The sequence below is a fragment of the Thermobia domestica genome, chromosome 9, assembly GCF_964235325.1.
Source record: "Thermobia domestica chromosome 9, izTheDome1.hap1.1, whole genome shotgun sequence".
Lineage (NCBI taxonomy): Eukaryota > Metazoa > Arthropoda > Insecta > Zygentoma > Lepismatidae > Thermobia > Thermobia domestica.
The window spans coordinates 218007120-218027495 of NC_137462.1; the positions used below are offsets into that span (position 1 = coordinate 218007120).

The 20376-nt window shown below is 35.9% G+C and overlaps 1 protein-coding gene across 1 annotated transcript in view; it reads left to right on the forward strand.

Moving 5' to 3' along the window:
* The window catches only part of LOC145660601 (follistatin-related protein 1-like), a 186922-nt gene that overhangs the window by 35742 nt on the left and 130804 nt on the right, over window positions 1-20376 (forward strand). The window contains exon 2 of the mRNA XM_081725862.1: window positions 20081-20096. Within this exon, the coding sequence (XP_081581988.1) occupies window positions 20081-20096 (16 nt within the window). The remainder of the gene's footprint in view (window positions 1-20080; window positions 20097-20376) is intronic.

Here is a 20376-nt window from a genome sequence, read left to right on the forward strand (position 1 = left end):
TTCCTGTAACCGTGTATATTTGACGATAACCGTTTGGGATCACAGGAAATGCGTTCGCCTTATAATTTTATAATAATATTACGCGCATCTATTTACTTTATTTCATATTTTTCTCATATTCATTTTCTAATGATCGACGACAGTTACCATCGAAATTCATACGATTGTGGCTACTCATCTGAATATTTTTCACTTCATGATGTAGAGGTAGGGGTTACTCTTGCCGCCGGAGCTCACTTTAGAAACAGTTCGTCTAGAAAAATAATATATAATAATAACCGCAAGCACATGACTAGCGATAGTTGGTATTGGTCCCTTCGGAATTGTTGACGAGGAATCAAAGGAGCGCGACCAAGATGAAGTTCTCGCTGCCAGGAGCAGACTGGCAGGGTGGGAAGGCGGGGATTCCCGCGTGGGCCCGTGCATCAATAATAATAATAATAATAATAATTTATTATTATTATTATTATTATTATTATTATTATTATTATTATTATTCGTATAATTTTCTGATTTTCGATGCCAAGTCTCGCCGAATATTAGCAAGTGAATATGGGAGAACTATGAAATAAAGTAAATAGATGCGCGTAATTTTATTATATAATTATATGGCGTACGCGTGTTTTCTTATCCCAAACGGTTATAATCGAACATACACAGTTAAAGGAGCACTCTGTTGGTCAAATTAAAAAGACTCAAGGATTTATCCCTCTATAAGAAGACGTTGCCTATGTAAGTGTGAGTTACTGAAGATTTCCTTCTCGAACCCAAAAACAAGATATATATAGATGTTCCTCAATGAGGAACATATCACAAAACATGATTCAAGTTAAGGCTACGTCATCATTTTCAGCGATGGTCCCGATTTACAATACAATTCTTTTTTCCTTCGTTCCCAAACAAGAAAAGACGGTAGGTATCACATTCTTTGAATTATATCAACACGTGTAGAAATAGTGTGTGCAATGTTCATCTACCTACTAGTTCATTTTCTTATCTTTGTATGAGGAATTGATGGCAGGGTGAGAAAGTAGAGAACTGCCATTACATCGATCCTGTTTCGAATCAGATCGTGGCATTATTTTTCTTTTTAAAGGTATTATTTACGTAATTAATAATGTAATTCTGTTATTCCTTTATTATTATTATTATTATTATTATTATTATTATTATTATTATTATTATTATTATTATTATTATTATTATTATTGCGAAGTGGAGACATTGCTACATATTTTATATTTTATGAAATTTCTGATTAGATGACATGTCTTTTTGTTGAATAATTAACACACTCCATTGTAGAGGGTTTGGAGGAGGGAAATATAATCCTGTTGCATTTTTTTTTACTTGCACGCTACACCAAGCCTGAATACTACATTTCATCTTTCTATAACTATGGGAAGTGCCTTAAAGGTTTTGATGATCATAAGAGAGTAAGTGAGTCACTGATGAGATCAATGAACTTTGTGTATTAACAACATTTAAAGTATCAGGTTGTCGGAAAAGTCATGACGTATTTCGGTAAAATATGACAAATGATGATTTGTGGATATACTAGAGTTATTCGGATCATGCAATAGTTATGTTATGAATTGCTAAGATGTTGATCATTTTGTGTATTAATATTGCTCTTTGTTTGTGCTGGTTTTACATATTTGACAACACATAGGAAATGGAAGACCAAAAATTGCATGTTCACCATATTTTATTATTTTACTTCAGGCAAGGAAAGAACGCGCGAATAATATTTGTGATTTTCACTGTCCTCAATGTTTCTGTGTTTTTGTCCCTCCCCTTAAAGAATTACTGAAAAAATTGTAGCAGTGAGTAAAACGCGTAAAAATAGGAAACATAAAGTACTGAGGAAGGTTCGTTAAATAAGTTAACTTTTAAAAAACTAATCCAGTGCCCCGAAAAACCGGATTCCAATCAATATGAGTATCAGTTCAGACATGCCGTGAAAAGTCAGTGCACAAGGCGAGAGCATACGGCAGCGCCTCCGTGCATATAAGTGAGGTTGCTAGAAAAGCCACGAAGCGTCACCATGATTGACGTAAAAAAAGTTTCAAAAATAAACCCTGGTTTTCCTTGATTTTAATAATTTTCCTTCTTTTCTTTTCTTCTATCCTCCCGAATTTTGCGCTCTCTTACTTGAGTGCCCGTGCCCGTAGCCCCGCTCTATCCCCTAACGGCACGGCATTGTGCCTGTCAACGGTTTGAAGCACTCAAAAGGCCAATTTGTCCTCCATAGCCTAGCATGTTTTTGTGTCTTTTTTGTTGTCAATTTAAAGTTGAATTCTCCGGACTATTTTTTCTGCATAATACTTTAATATTTTATCATGACTGAAATCAGAAAGTTTCACCATTATTACATTTTAATCGTAAAAGTGTGTAATTACTGAATTCACTGCACATCGAGTTTTTTCCTTCTCCGGGAACAGTGATGTCTTACAGTAGTGGCTGAAGTGAAGCCGGTGGGAGTAGCCGAGCGCTCTGAGGCGTTAGGCTGATGATCGTGAGGTGAAGCCCATTGGGGGTTCGAATACCTCTGTAGTAGCAGGGGTGGAATTTTAATGGTCGTCGATGTTTCTGTGTTCGTGACCCTGTCGAGTCTAGTAGTCCTGAAAAGGGGTGTAATAGAAAAATAAGCCAGGAAGTTTTTTGTTATAAAAGTTAGTTTGATAGTATTAGGGTCGAGGGTTCGATTCAGGCTTAGGGAATTAAGGAATATTTATAATTTGCAATATTAATACTTCTGATGTATACTAATATGAAAAAAATTCCATTTCTTTGTGTCTCAGAATTGACACGACTTTCTTCACAAGTGAAATACCAACAACACAAAATTATGTCATCCGTATCAATCTTAATTCGTACTATCTGGGAACGTAACATGTTTGGACAAAAGTTGATGAATACATAAAGACTAAAGACGTCCTTACTGCTGTAGTATGGGCCAAAAATGAGTTCCTAGGAATTTTTCCCAGCTGTGCACAAATTGCAAACCGTGATCGAACTTACAACTCTAGTCACGAGAATGATCCTATTTAAGATGTCACCTCACCTTTCTACCTAGAAGAAGAGCGAAACAAAATGCATTACTGTTATCAGCTAAAAGATATTTATATTTCATTTCTTGTCATAAAATAATAAAGCTATCTGTAAATCCATAAACGTAATAATATTGCGTTGATGTGGAAACCTAAGAAACATCTGACATACTGTATTTCTTTTCTGTTCCTATGGATAGCTTCGACTATGTTACTTTTTCATCCCTTCTCTGGTAATAATAATAATAATAATAATAATAATAATAATAATAATAATAATAATAATAATAATAAAGTAATATCAGAATTACAATACCAATTACATAGTCATTACCTTCCCATACAGAAGAATTAATAATTGCAACGACGGGATTGAACCCACGTAGCTGCAATGGGAGTTCTCTGCTTTCACAATTTTTTTAAACAAATCGACCCAACCGGGGTATTTTTCGCCACTGGCACCTCATGTTATTTCGACGTATTTCAAACACTACAGGAACACGAATACAGAAATACCGAATTGCTCTTCAGAGGAATTTGAACCCAGAGTAGATAGCGCCTCATGATCAGAAGCCGAACACTCGAGATCACTCTGCTAGTGCCACTGGCTCAATTCGTCACAAACTCCTCATATGAATATAAGAAAATAAACTAGTAGTTATGGAACATAAACATAGAACTGTCTATTTCTACACATGTTGATACAATTCAAAGAATGTGAAAATAATTTCTATCGTCTTTTCTTCTTTGAAAACTAGAAGTTATGGTAAAGACGAAATGTACTGTAAATCAGGACCATCTCTGAAACCAATGACGTAGCCTGAACTTGAAGAAGGTTTCGTGATAATTTCCTCATTGAGGAACGTCTATATAACTTGCTTTGCGTTAAAGAAGGAAATCTCGAGTAAGTCATTGTGACACTCACATAAGCATTACATAAGCATTAGTATCTTGTGTATATTCTTTCATGAAGCGATTTTAACTAGGTATTACCTAGGTAATTTGGGTGGAATATGAAGTGGCGCGGTAGGTGAGTGGTTAGGGCATTGAACTTCTATTCGGTAGAACCCGGTATAAATCCAGACCAGGTTGAAACTTTTTTAAACGTTCCAATTTCAATTTTAATACATACTCAGTGTGACAAGCAAGATCATCTCTCCTCCAGAAAGAAAAAGGCATTGGAATGAGGAGAATTAGAGAAGGTCTCTCAATGTAGGCAATCATTTACAAACTTATTTCCAGCAGTTGTTCTTGATTTGATATTTTTAGCTACTTTCAAGTATTTCCTGATTAATGCGTGGTCAGTATTTTTATTTCTCTAAACAGATAGTATATAAAGAAATAACACATTACATACACAGCAATATTGAGATTAATACGAGTACAGTATACGGTGTTCTTTGGAAAACACGATCCGAACCATTTAGATTCATCTTAGAATGGAGAACTGTTTCGTTAGTCACCTACTTTACAATTTTACCTGCATAAACATCTGGATCAGGGCTACCAACCAGGGGCGCGCGAAGAAAATTCTCTAGAGGGGGTTTCATCTTCATGGTTGCCATATTATGTCTGATATTTAATATACGTGGTTTGCTATATTATATATACATTTTCGAGAGCCAGAGGGGCCCGGGCCCCACCCTGCCTCCAACTTCGGGTGCCCATGCTACCAACTGCTCTCAGTGCAGAGAAAAGTTACGTGTACGTTGGGTTGCATCTGTCTAGGCGTTCTCACAACTGGAAATGACCTGACTCCCAAGTAATGGAATTAGAGCACTTAGGGGGAGATACTTTGTGGTTCACTGTACATTACTTAGTTTGTCCCATCTCTTCTCGGATTATAGTTAGGGAAACTTAGACGTCTATTCTAAGAAAGTACTGCAATATGAGACAATATATTGCATGAACGTGGATATACGTATTTTTAATTTCTATGTGGATGACAGATAACATTGCAGAGGATTGTTAAAATGTAAGAATTTCTTTGATCATTCTTTTAAACCTATTAATTTTTGTCGTCGTGAATTATAGTATTGTTAGTAGGGTTTAGATATTTAGTGGCAGTTTTCGTATATGAAAACGAACAGTCCTAAAATAAGATGAGAAGAGACAGACAAAAAAAAGTGTTATTTCCCTCAACTATTCCCACAACTGCCCTTTCTTCTACTGAAAAGAACTTAATACAAAGTACACACCTATCTAATATAATATGTACGAGTGTATGTATGAGTATTGAACAGAGTACACGTCTATATTGGGAAGAAAAACGATAAAGCTGTTGTAGCTAACAACATTAAGCATTTCTAAGTTGATGAATATAAGACTAGCAATTTTGGAGATGCTAAAGCTTCTTTTCATATCCATAGAGATTTTGTATGTACTCGGATTGACATTTCCATAAATGTTGCAAATTCGACAACATTGAGATCTTCTAAAAACTAACCTAAAGCTTTTCTGTGACAAACCATTTAACTCTTGCCTTACGGAAGAGGTAGCGCTCTGTTTTTTTTCTAAACGTTGTTGTTTAAAAATTTTAATGGAAGCCATCACATAGTTGCATCCGTAAATGAGAAACAGCTCTACCTGCAAATCGTAATTTTCTCTGGCTGAAGAAATGGGTTCGCGTTAGGAATTGCAGCTGCCAGTCATTTGAATCCAGAGAAAGCACAAACTCTTTAATCTTGTCAAAATTCTCACATAAGAAACAGACAATCAATCCACGATGAAGACGTAATTTAGAATAACATTTTAAAACGAAAAGGAATGGGGAGAAAAGAGGGTTGGGGCTGATTAAGGGAATAATGGGCTCAGAAAGGAAATCAGAAAAGGTGCCAGAAAGTTATCTCTATTCCTAACTGGAAGCAACATATGACAACTAGAGTGCTTTCGGAGAACTCATTATTCCTCTAAAATAAAAAAAAGTGAGGGTCTAAAAGTCTTAACGCTAGTGATTACTCTTTGGGGCCAAATAACAGCCAGAACAAAATTATTTCGTTCGATTTTCTTTCTTTTTCTTTATTTTCAAAACCCTGTTATTGCGACTAATGTGAAGTTCTGCAATTTTGGTTGAGTTGGCTTATCCTTCTTTCTCAAGAACTTTCTATCTCTACTTCACTGCTGGATTCTGAACAAACACTCATATCTTATGAGAATTAGATTTTTTTTTTAAATAATAGCTATTTACTATGATATTAATTGACAGATACGGTATTGCAAGTTTGACAACTTTGTTCTCAGAAATGTACGTTTGAGGGATATTTAAGTAAATACTATATTACCATTAATTTCGTAATTTATTTCTGTATGAATTTTGTTTCATGTTGTTCATCGCATTTGACTTACAATGATAATATATTGTATTTAATGTTTAATTTGAATTTTATTCATAATATATTACAGGATTCACAAAACTATAGAAACTTATCTATGTTAGAAACTTTTAGGAATAATAATTGTCATCGAACAAACCAGTTGTTTGTAGTTGTTATCTCATTATCTGTGGATGCAGGCAGAAAAGCTGCGGATGCAATTTTTTATATTTGCTCAGATCTCTAATCGTAAGGTTAAAGCTTTATCCTTAGCAAAAGATACTAACATAAGGACAAAATATACAGTACAAAACGTAAGTTATAGTAATAAAGTAACTTTGCTGACATTTGCATGATGTTTATTATCTTGCGGTTACGGACGTCATTTAAGGGGACGAAATGAAATTAAATCTTTGTTTTACGTCTCACGTTATGCCGGGTAGGCTTAGGAGGTGGTGATGATGAGAAATGAATGCAATGCTGTAATGAATAAAGTGGGATGAAACCGGAAAACACTGAGAAAACCCACACATACGGTGTTTGTCCACCATAAATTTAATTTGGTGCGAGCTGGGGTCGAACCAGGGGTGAACGCTCTACCACTGAGCCACCGCGGCCCTGTCCCCCTCCCGAGTTGCATATACAGCTATACATTTTAATCAATAGTATAGTAATGTACTATACTAGTAAAAAACGTGAAATTACTTACTGTATGTCGGGCGGAGAATTTCTTCTTCAAGTGTTTTTTCCAGGCATAGCTTCAGAGGGTGTTTTGTTCCCACATTCAGAGTTGGCCAACCGCCCTCCCCTTCAGAGGAAAAATTAAGTTGCGATTGCCAGTATATCAAAATAGTATCCCAGTGTATCCCCTCATATTTTGATTTTGCCCCCGACAAAATTTTGTGGAGATACACCTGGCCTCCTCTTAGGAAAACCTGAAATGATGCCACTGCTTATGATCATTATTTATATTTTTTAAGTACACACACACTAGTAGCCATTTTTGCTTTGGAAATTATTTGTCTTTATCACACGTCATACTGGTATGCACAATTAAAGGAACGAAGCAAAAGTGGGTAATTCGTTGCGAATGCCATGCGTGCTGCATGTTAAATAGTACGCTACGAGAGAAGCATATTAACAACAGTAAAATATTTAAGCAAAATTATATACCAAAGGGAACATTTATGAGAAGATGTGTGTATGTGCGAATCAACACCAGTATTGCTGCACTTAATAGAAACATAAAAGATGCACTTAATTAGAGATATGATAACCCTGAACTGCTGCTATTCAGGTCCTATAATTTTGACTTGACTTATTCTCAAAATAAGAGTATTGATAAGGCTCATGAACTGCAAACCCCATTTAAGGTGAACATAGGGGTCTATATCTTTAGCTCGGCATGGTCTCCAGTAAACGATACTCTTTTTCTGGTTTTCCTAACAGTAAATCTGAATACAAATACAATAATTCAGTAATGTCTTCATGTTGTAAAGCATTTTTCTTTTCAATTTCGGTTCTGTACTGAAAACAAAAGAGACGAAAAATGACTAGCGGCCTTCGAAATGTAGAAATGGAGAAGAATGGAGAATGTTATCTGGGTTGAACGGAAAACAAACCATGTAGTAGTATTCTGCTATTATAATCGGGAAGAAAAGAACAATATTGGAAACAAAAACTAGAAAACAAACTTGTGAGGACACCGTTTGAGAAAAGTGCTGTCTACGGGACGTGAATAGAAATACATTAATTCAATAATGGAACGAAAAAAAGGATGGAGAGAAAATATATAGTATTTTGGGTAAAGATGCCCCACTGAGTGAAGACGCCCCTCTTCGAATTGCTGAAAGCCTGAGGTTCGTAGTCACAGGACTTGCCATGCAATTGAAAGGGTACGCAGTCTTGAGTAAATATATGTGGAAGTTGCATCGGAGAAAGAAGCTGCTTTTGTTCAGGCCTGTTCACAAAGTTACTCTTATTTCAGTGTCTATAACTTTAGAGAGTGAAACATAGTAATGCTCTTGATGGTAGTTAAATAGAAGAACATGAATATTACATAATTTCTTAAGAACTTCAGTCTTTTGCAAACGCTAATATGCTATGTTGTATTTCTGCGTCCATGGGTATGCCACGTGAGCGATTGGGGCGTCTTTGCTTCAAAATTGGGAAAGTTGCCCCAGTGAAATCGAAGCAAAAATGCCCCGCTTTATAACATTAAAAGGTTTAAGATTTCTGATTGGGACAACCAATTTTTGACGTGTTGCAAGGATTTGTACGTTCGTTATGTTTTAAACAATATTTGGTTTGAATATGAAACACTAAGGTCCGTTACACAGTGAAGCGGAGCTCCGCGCTCCATCTTCCACCCTCCGCGCTACGCGTGTGTGCTTACACAGTCATCCGTAGCTACGCGTTACGTGATTGCATACACAATTCTCCTCAGTCAGTGTTGCGAGTTAACATGAGTAAGATCGAAACGACAATACTGGCTTCTTATTATCTCTGTAAGAAAAGAAAACGAAGAACACAGAAAAATAGGCGGTTCCGAAGTCACCCCTTAGTTACTCAAAGAGGTTTGAAGGGAGCTTTTGTGACTCTGTATGTAGGTTTGCGAGAAGATGAGAAAAAGTTCTTCAATTATTTTCGCATGTCAGTCCGGTCGTTTGATGAATTAATTGGAAAAATTGCGAATCTCACGATTTTTGTATTCTACGCAAGCGGGACCAAATAAATATGGTGTTAATTCAACTTCTGTAATACGTCTTTCTGGATCAATCTTCATTTTGGTTTTGCTACTATGCACCTTGCTCTTTACATTTTAAAGGGAAGTGGCTGCTCCGCGCGCGGAGTTCCGCTTGACTATGTAAGCACCCTTGCTCGGCCCTATCCACCTCGCGGAGGACGGAGCGCGGAAAGGGCCACGCGGAGTACAGTGGTCCGAATAGCGAAAAAGATGGACAAAAGTCATTTTACGAAATGGAAGTTACAGACGCAAAAGAGGTGTAACGGTCATCATCGAGAGTCAGTTCATGAGAATAACATGATATTGACTGAATTATTTCTTAGTACCGGTAATTATAGACGTCCCAAAATGGCAGAAGCTTCGTTGCAAGAAATTGGCAAATGTGTGACTTGAGTTTGGGAAATTGTTTTCCGAGCAGCTCTAAGAATGAGGGGCCATATTGTTATTATTATGCAGTTGATATAGTATTATGTACGTGACACAATTAGAATGAGTAATGTGAATTGCATCGTAGTAGTTATAATAAATACATATATTAGTACTCGTATGTATTGGAGTACTACTGACTTCTTGTAGAGTTTTAAAAAAAATGGATACACATGTATACCACGAAATTTAAACATGGATAACAGTCGATAATTGTCAATAAGCTGTATAAGTTTCATTGTCTACTTCCGTCTACTACAGGAAATATGACCTTGGAATTATGATATTGAATATGTCCGCTTGAGGTGGCGAGACGAGCAGAAGATAAGCACGTAAGCAATAGCGTTTGTTTCACAGTGCAAGCACGCGGAGTTAGTTGGAAACGACAGAGCCATGTGTACGGTAGTTAACATTGCAGTGTGTGTTTCAGCATTGTGTAGTGTGGGGAAGTAAACAATGGATATACATATATCGCGTCTGGAGTTGCATGATAAAATACAAGAAAACAGAAGGAAGACCCGTGTGCAGCAAGAAGAAAGTGTTGTGCAATATAATAAGAATTTTACGAAGTGTGTGACAGAAGTGAAAGAAGAAAAACGCAATCGTTAAGAAGTAATACAAGTATGCCTGAACTTGCATATGCTACGGTGATGAAGTTGCGATCTGACGAGGATGAACACGCCGCAAAATTATTGCAAAAAGTAACCACAACAACACCGACCAGAGGCAAAAGAATTCGTGACACTTGGATAAAGGAACGACAAGAAGCAACGAAGCTATCAGACGACGAAGCGTTATCGATGATTGTCTCTGCGAATTTAAGTAAACACCAATATCAGGCAATTAGAACCATGGCAGTTAAACATGGTCACACGCTATATCCCAGCTACTACGCTATTTTGCAAGCAAAAAGGTCAACATATCCGGAAAATATAAGTGTTAGTGAAAGTGAATATGAGGTGAAAGTTCAAGAATTACTAGACCATACTGCAAACAGAATATTGAAACTTTTTTCGGACAATGAGCCATCATTAAGCGACAAAACGTATATATTGCATTGCAAGTGAGGTTTTGACTGGAGTTCTGGTCACTCACAATATAAACAGACATGGACTGAAAGTGGCATGAGTGACGCAAGTTTATTTATGACAGTGATCGTTCTCTTGTGATTGGTTGATAATGAAACAGGAGAGTGTGTGTGGAGAAATGAAAGACCGTCATCAAGACGTATCTGCAGACCGATTCATCTCCGTTGGATTCACGAAAACACTACTGTTGTCCACGAAGAAAGAGACTATATGAACAAACAGATAGAAAACTTACAGTCATTAAGAAACAATACCGTGACTGTACCCTACTCCCTTATAGTATCAATGGTTGATGGCAAAATATGCAATGCCATCACCAGCACATCAAGCCTGAAATGTTACATCTGTGGCGCGAAAATTTCACAAATCAAAGAGAATGACAAATGTGCCACAAGATCTATCCCATTTAGAGTTCGGACTTTCCATCCTCCATGCACATAATTCGATTTTTTGAGTTTATCCTTCATATCTCCTATAGATTAGATTTTCAAAAGTGGAAAGCGAGTACAAAAGATGGAACTCGTCAAATGTTCGAAAGCAGGAAACAAATTATCCAAGAGAGGTTCAGATGTATACTAGGCCTCAGTGTGGATATTGCCAAACCTGGTTATGGAACTACCAATGACGGTAATACCGCCCGCAGGTTCTTTGCAGATCCTCAAATAGCGTCGGAGATAACAGGAGTGGATCAGCAGTTAATCACGCGTTTCGGAAATATCTTGACAACAATTTCCTGTGGACGTAACATAGATGTTGCAAAATTCGACACGTACTGCATCGAAACTGCTCAGTTATTGGTGCGATTATACCCCTGGTACTACATGCCACCCACCGTGCACAAATTTCTTATTCACGGGTCAGTAATTGTTCAGGCAGCTCTTTTACCGATTGGGGAGCTTTCAGAGGAGGCCCTTGAATCTAGACACAAAGATGTACGGAAATACAGAGAACACAATACTCGAAAACCATCAAGAGTAGCCAGTAATTTGGATCTCTTTCAAAGGCTAATGTTGAATTCGGATCCAGTAATTTCCACGTTGGTAGGACTCCCAAAGAAGAAAACCCAGAAACTGCCTCAGGATGTGATTGTGCTACTGAAACTAACCACACAAGATGACGAATCTGCAAATACTTCGTCTGAAGAGGAGTTAGGCTTGTAACCAGGTGAGTGCTCATTAGCATAATCAACTACTTTTGCTCCGCTATATTGGACACTCTATATTTAATTTTACTCCTGATTTGAAATTCATTCTTCCCTCATACCAATTCCAGCTCCGTAACATGCATCTTTTTACATTTTCCGCCATATTGGATCCGCCATTTTGGAGTTTACAATGTTATTATCAAACTTCGTAATCTGTGACAGTGCAAAACCCTCTGTACCCAATTTCAGATCCGTGCCATGAATCTGTCACCTTTTGGTCCGCCATATTGGATCCGCCATTTTTAATTTTCCATCTTTGATATCAAATTCGTAATCACCAACCTTACAAACCATCATATACACAATTTCAAAAAAAATGAAGGACTCCTTCCTTTTTTGTCCACCTTTTTCGCTATTCGGACCACTGTGAGGCTGCTCCGCATGCGGAGGCCTCCGCGTGACTATGTATGCACCCATAAGAAACAATATAACAATATTGCCACGCGGGACTCCGGGTGACTGTGTTACGGATAATTGTTCTGTAGTAACCTGTAATTAATTGTTCACTCAGAAGCAAACGGAAAGTTTCTGTTTGGAGTACTGATTCGGTTTCCTGGCTGGGTTGCTGCTTTCAATGATGTAATATTCTATTTATAAACTTTTTTTTTCCGTTCCGTACGTGATCAACATTGGACTGAATGGACTTCACATACATGTATATGACACTAGTTGGATAGCAAGTTGAATCAAAAGAATATGCACGGATTGAGTTTTAAACCATTTGTGCGAGCTGAATATGTATGAGGGTTGTTCAAAATACTAAAAAATATCCTTGAGGGAGGGGTCCTGCGACACACTTGATTTGTCACAACTTCCTTTATCTAGTTGTATTATTTTGAAAAGGTAAATCTCTGGATGAATCAAGGGGATTTAGGATTTAGATTTCTGTTTTATGGCTTTGGATTGATTGTTTTAACAAAAGAGACACTGACCAAAGCTTAAAACCCACTTTATTTTAAATTATAATTTGTAACTGTTTCGGATATCTAGCATATCCTTCTTCAGACACTATCGAAATTAATGAAAATACAGACAAATATATAAATGTTGTTATAACAAAGTTTAAATTCTTTAAACGTCATATATATAGTCATTGTTATAAAAAAGTTTAAATTCTTTTAACAGACATATATATATATATATATATATATATATATATATATATATATATATATATATATAGTCATTGTTGTACTTTTTTATTTTTATTTTTTTTATTTTTATTTTTATTTTTATTTTTATTTTTTTTTTTTATTTTTATTTTTTATTTATTTTTTTTTTTTTTTACTGAGGCCGTCAGCCCATCCTATAAGTCTTCGTGTTCACTTTCCAATTAATCACGTTCCTTCATTTTTGGTTCTTATAAGGGCCTTTTTTTGATATATTTTCTTTTTCTCTATGCTATTCAAACTTCCTTGCCATAATTCATTAATTGGTAAGCCCCCTGTCCAGTTAGATTTCTGGGCTTTCGGCATCTATGGCCATTTAACCCGTCACGATTTGAGGGATGACGTCCCTCGGCGAGCACACTATCCGGGGAAAGGGAAGGAAGGAAGCGGCCTGGGACCTATAAGTTAGGTACCACCCCGGCATTTGCCTGGTGTGAATGAGGAAAACCCAGGAAAACCTCATTCAAGGTGGCTGGCCTGAAAAATCGTGTTATACTTTTTCGACCGAGTGACCCCACCGGGAATCGAACCCGGGACCGCTCGCACCGAAGGCGAGAGCGTTAGCGACTACATCTGGGTGAATCAAATATCTATTCATTGCAAAATGAAGACCATTTTCACTATTGTACCAGTGTTGTAGCTAGCAAGTTGTTATAAGGGAAAGTATTACGTTTTCAGGGAGCAGATTTTTACATATTAAAAGAAAGCCGTCCTCCCCTCTAGTCTAGTGGCTAGTATGTGTCCCTTTGGTGCATGAAGTCCCGGGTTCGATTCCCGGTTTGAACGTCTTGGAAAATTTGAACGATTACGGTAGTTTGGATTTAAATTGTAGGTTCACTGCATTAATTGTGATCGCAAGAATCCAAGTTTTAAAAAAATGAACAAATGATAATATGTAAGATTCACAATTCTTTTTCTCTTTTATTTTTATCCATTGTTTACAAACGGATTTAGAAAATATACATGGAGAATATTTGCCATTTTGTTGGAAATTTTCTTTATAATTGGATAGATAATTAGTAGAAATTAAAGTTAGTAATATTAGTGATGCAAAAGCATAGTTGCCTGTTTCTATGGTGTTTATGAACATATTTTGAAAAATTGTAAAATTGGAGCATCTTTCCCCCACGTCCATGCCAAAGATGCCCCACTTGATGGTTTTTGTAAATGGTTTATTTTAAGTTCTTAAATTTAATGAAATAAAATTTTCTTTCGAGATATTGCAACCAAGACACCAGTCTTCTAATTGATCATAAATTCCACAACCACACCTAAATTACAGGATTGGAAAATGAGTAATAATGAAAAAAGTGGGGCATCTTTTCCCAAGTTACTCTAATTGATGAACACTATTATTATTAGTTCACGTTATGACGAAGAAGTTTGTTGAGCACCTTAGTACATGGAAAGTTTCAATTTCAGTAAGAGACCTGTTAGTGATACCAGAATACTTATGGTGATGAATGAGAACTATGTCCATTATACGTGTGAACTTTATGCATCTTAACTGTAACACTGGAATGAAAATTGAAAGAAGGGATGCCATTTTACGCTGGAAAGTGAATCACACAATGGATATTGATACTTCAGACATTCGTGTAATGCACCCTCCTTCGGTGTGTAGCGTGGTCAAAAATTAAATGAAGGAAATTATAGAGTTAAAATGGATTTGTTTCTGAGGTGGTAGGAAGTACGCTTTCTCCACTATTAAAAGTTGTATTCGATTCTGTGTTCATTTCTGTGAGCAAATGTAACAAAATAACAAAATAGTTTATTCCTATGAGACATCAGGAAGAGAGAGTAGTCGCTAAACGTGTTTTCTTCGCTTGTCTTACAGCGGAGACAAGAAATAAAAAGTTTCAATTACTTACGTAATACCAACTGAACAGAAATTTTAGCGAACCAGAACATGGTTGTTCTGGATCACATGCACACACGTAATGAGGTAGGTTTCGTAATGTTTACCAAATGCAGCATTAGCTTTGCTTTAATAGTATAGTATCAAATGGAAATTGTGCTTTCCATTACAGATTTTAGTTACATTTCTCATGCATAAGTATGATTAACGAGAATGATACTAGTTTAGCCAGTAGCGTGTGAAATCATGATCGAGCAAAAAGGAATGATAATATTTCAATAAAAATTACAAAGTCTATAAAATTATATTTAGAGATTATTAAATACTTCGGCACCAATAAATGTGAAGAAATAATTATTAGAAAAAATATCGAATTCGATATTGGAACGGGTTTACACGTGTTATGGGGTTCTTCGTCTCACTGGTGAATTCGATAACCTAATCTTTCAGAAGAGCTTCTACGTTCATGTAGTCTTCGTGAATACATCGGATTTTTATGTTGTCCTAGTGAACAGAAAACTGGTTTGATTTCACAGATTTTGGTAATAAATTTCGTGAATGTGCGTGTTCTATCTCTAGTGATACTATAGACAAACATACTCTTGACTATTGATTTGGGTTGATGTGTCTCAGTGGTAGAGGGTTGGGAGGGAGACCGACTATCCATTGCTAGCACTTGATAACTATTTGACAGTTGAGTTGGAGTGGAGTGGTATTTTGCCGCCCCTTGACTGCCTTCTTGGTTTTGCGAAAGGGTTCTTCATCTTGATCGTCAGCTATCTATCTCAACATTGATTACAGGAACTGTTAGCAGTAGCACCATGAGATTGTTCCTTAAAAGAACCGGTAGGCTTGTCAACCGTATTGGGAACAGACTGTTGCATCTTGAATGAAGCAGAATAGGTAGTGACTGGACCATAAAAAGTTTAGTGTTCTGCCAAGGTATGAGGACCTGCACAGCAACTACAAGCTGCATTCTGTCCATTAAGATTTATATATAGGAATGTTGGGTCACTGTGGGGTTCGATCGAAAAACGCTCCGCGCTTGAGCCAAAGGAGTAATTCCTAGATTTCGAGGTTTCTGAATTAGAGACGTAGAGAAATTATCGTGATTTAGAACAACTTGTATTTACAAACAAATAACGAAGTAGTTTTAGTGGGTGCCGAAGAGTCTCTGTACAAGATTCGATATTCGTATGTCGTATATGGACACTTACAGGGACAGCAGGTTGCTTGGTTTGTGTCATTATTCATATTAAAAGGCTAAGGATAGGAAAGCACAAAGATTTTACAGAATGTATAGTTAGAAGTATTTTTAACTCGAGAACTAGAATGATTAGTGACCTGAAATTTGCTTTAAAACAAAATTTACATCTCTCTTCAAATTTCATACACTATATATGTATGCGATCTTCAAAAGGCAATAATTTTTCAGCATAACCTAATTTCCATGTTGCCAAAATCTGTTGTGTAAAAAGTAACTATCTTTATCCTTTTTCTCGATGATACTTTTACTTCTAAACCTGATTTCATGTATTTATACTTTTCAAGATATTTCAACACACACCGTGTATACTGAAAAATTAAACATTTAGGTGCCATCGTTGTTGAAAAATGAGATTTCAAATACTTATACTCAGTTCTTTTTCAAAAAGGAACTTCAAACCTCTGTTAAAAACTAAATTTTTCTGAATGGTTACTGTAGTTCCAATATGAATGAAAAGCTAAAGAGAGTGTAGAAAAATTTGGATGCTTTTCATGTGCAGATGGAGGTAGTTTTCTATGCTGTAGCTCTGCAATAATTAAATACACATTTTATTGAGGACCTGGAATTTAGCATAAGTAATTTTCCTTACAGAAACGTGAAGAAATACGTTACCTCTTTTCTTTTAACCTTTAAAATGGCACAGAAAGTTTTGTTTCTAAAGATGGAAGTTTATCGGCGTTATTTATTTATTTATAGGCACTGGCGCAAATCCCGGGGGGATAAGGGGGACATAGGGATAAATATGGTGTATTTTGGGGAGAAATATGGTGATTTGTATCCGATTGCCACAAGGGAAAGTGCGATTAAATTGATATTCCCCAGCTTAAGCTTCAAATCTGCTCGCCTCCCAATGTTGAAGACAACTCTGCTCCCCTGATCTTCTACAGCATTATTTTTTAACATCATAAATATTGTGAACATAGCTTAAAAAATACATGCGAAAGGTCTTACCCGTCCCCCCCAATGTTGAAGACAGATTTGAGTTGCTGTTTATAGGAAAGGTTTTGTCAAAATGGGTCATAGGATTTTTCTTCATATTTCACAAATAAATGTGAAATTGATATCTGTTGGATAAATTTAGATTGAATAGTTTATTGATGAAATCGTTCTGATGATTTTGTCGCAAACAAGATAGGTAATTTTCTTCATATTTCATAAAGAAATATATCATTGAAGTCTCTATAATAGGGTTGGTGTGTAGGTTCGAATTTTCTCCCTATTTTCAAAAGTAAGGGTAGTTAACTGGGAGTGAAAGTCGAAAATTGCGACTTTGTGGAAAACATCTCTGATGATTTTGTTTACATTTAGTAAACCAATATTTCACTGACAGCCATATAATGTTGAATAGGTAACATTTCTTAAGAAAAGTCTAATACAGGTAGTAAATTCTAAGGACGAGATTTTATTGTATGATTTTCTTTAAAACTTGTATAGCGATTTCTTTCAGCTTTTACAAATACTTCAGTAACCATCCAATGAAACGATGTAAGTTTTTTCTCTGGGAAGAAACCAGAAAGAGTTTTTTTTAATTACTCTCGAGTGACAATACGAGTTGAGTTGAGTTGATTTTGAGTTTAACGTCCCGTTCAGCAGCGAGGCTATATGAGACGTGGACCTACTGATTAACGTGGAATCCGAACCACATGAGCTCCCGCCGGGAATCGAACCCGGGCCTCCCACGCCAAAGGCGCGTACGCTAACCGCTTAGCCACGAAGGAGCTCTCGAGTGACAATACGAGTAAATAGTCTTGTGATAGTAAAAATCAAAACGTGAGTTCAAATTATCAGCGGATTTATGTTTCACGATTTCTACATATAAAAAGCAATTCTTCAATGTCTGTTTATCTATTTGCCCGTTCCTCTGTCTGGATTACACAGACGTAGGTGTCACACATCATGTCAACACGAAACTTTAAACTCCAAGGTTGTCATTATGCTTGCCTCCATTTTTCCCCCCTAAGTAAGTTGGTATCTGAAGACAATGATGAAAAGTAAATTCAAAAAGTGAGACTTGTAATATTTGGAAAATGCTATTGAACAACGAATAACTGTCTAAATACTTTCTTATAGGCTAGAAATTTGAATGCAGTTTATGATTTCATAATTGTCGGACACTCAAATTTCTGCGCTATACTTAAGATCTTGATGTTGATATTACTATCTGGTTCACTTTATACAGTTTTGATGTTCATTTTTTAGTATTTTTTAAAAAATAAAAATTAAAAAGTATAGAGGAAAGCATAGTGAAATGAAAATTAAACTGTCGCTTGATTATGCACCAAGTCTAAGGAAGACGATGATGATGATAATGGTGTAATGAAAAAGTGAGATCTCCGAGAGAACCCACGCACATGGCGTGTATTCACCACAGATTCCATTTGGTGTGTGCTGGCATCAAACCAAGAACTCCACGTACTAGTGGTAAACGCTTGACAACTTGCTATTTCTTTTTTCGAAAATAGCTCTAAAGATTTTATTTATATTTCATAACCAGCGTATTAATTTAATTAGGAAGAAAAAATTAATTTCAATCGCAGTATATATGCACCCACCCATCGCACACAAATACTAGATATCGAAGAAGTAATTCCATGCTTGCTCGTGAAAGTCAGTACTAACATACATTCATTGTACCCAAATTGTAGTACTTTCGTGTACAAAATAAAAGTTGTTTCCTGTTTCTATTTTCGTGACGATTCCAAAAAAATTCTAGAAAGTTATCTCTGCCAGGGATGTAAATTTTCTTGTCCAAAGAGAGAATAGATTTTCTCAGGAGGAGAACCTGTGGCATCTCCCGCTAATTCCACTGTAATTCTATTTCTTTTAACATTTTAGTATATGGCTTAAGTCTCTTCTCGTGGAGAAGTCCTAAAGAGGTAGTGCAATAGACGGGGTAGATGTTTTCACATATTTTCTTGGAAACTGATCAAGTTATTTTGTTCATCTCTCACATGTATAAATATTGCACTAACTACCGCTACCTTCAGAAGCGATAATTCAACATTCGAGGTGAGTTTATTTCCGCAAAAGGTGAATTCAATGAACCACATTTTTCCATATCTTTCAATCTTTATTAAGAGAGTAAGAAATATTACCTGTGTTTACTCAACCGAGGAGTGTAGTTGAAAGTTTACAAGAAATTTGACAAGTGGATTCATCACCTCCCAGCATTAACACTTTTCCAAGATCAACAGAACATTGCGCAAGGAAGTGGTTTTCCGTAATGCATTAAAATAACAAGAAATTACCTACTCATTGTAAAGAGGTATTGATTTCACTTATAAGAAGCAATGATTCTTTTTTTTTTTTTTTTTAGAAACGGATTAAATCACTTTATAAATAAATATTTTATTAATAATCCTGCAGTATGACGTAATCATTTTCCTTAGAAAAATTCAGAACGGGTCGTTTGCTTGTGGGTTAGTTTTTTCAACGATTTTTGAAAACGGCTCTATTGATTTTGTTCATAAACAAATATTCCAATTACACACAAATAATTCGGTTTCCTCACCAAATTTCAGAAAGGGAACATTTTAATATTTTTCTTCGTATTTCATAAAATAAATACATGTTTAACTTCGAATTGCATTTCTTTTAGACAAATGTTCAGAAAAAAATGCATGAATGTATTTCTTGTGGGCGATGTATTTTGTGGAACGGCTACGAATATTATGTAATTAGATATTCTATTATAATTATAATGCATTTTTAGTTTGTAGCAACAATAGAAGCCAAGTAAATATTTTATTCAGTAGTAATTTTACAGTAAAGTATGATATGTTTATCATAAGAAATCGAGATTGGGAAAATTTAGTGTGATGGCCCGTACCTTCTATTGTATCTATTGTTGTAGTTGACGGTTTAAAATTAAGAAAATTACAAAATACACAATATCATGTACATAAATATATCATTTGTAAAGTATGAAGTTTTATATTTTTATAAATTTTCTTTTCAGGGAGCACACAATGAAGGTATGTAAGTGATGAGTGCATTGATTTCTCGGTGAAATATTCTGCTATGTAAGTAATTGCAAATCAGTCTGTTCTTTACCGTTAAGTTAGTTTTCTATCACAGAAAAATTAGGTGATTGAGTAATCAATTATTTTGCATGTCACTGTGAAAAAAGAATGTATATATGCACAATGATACACATTATTATATATGATATGGATTGAAATTCAGTTTACTTTCGCGAGATTCTTCTAACCAAGTCAGAATTTGAGCAAGATGTCACAGAAATGTAGGACTTTT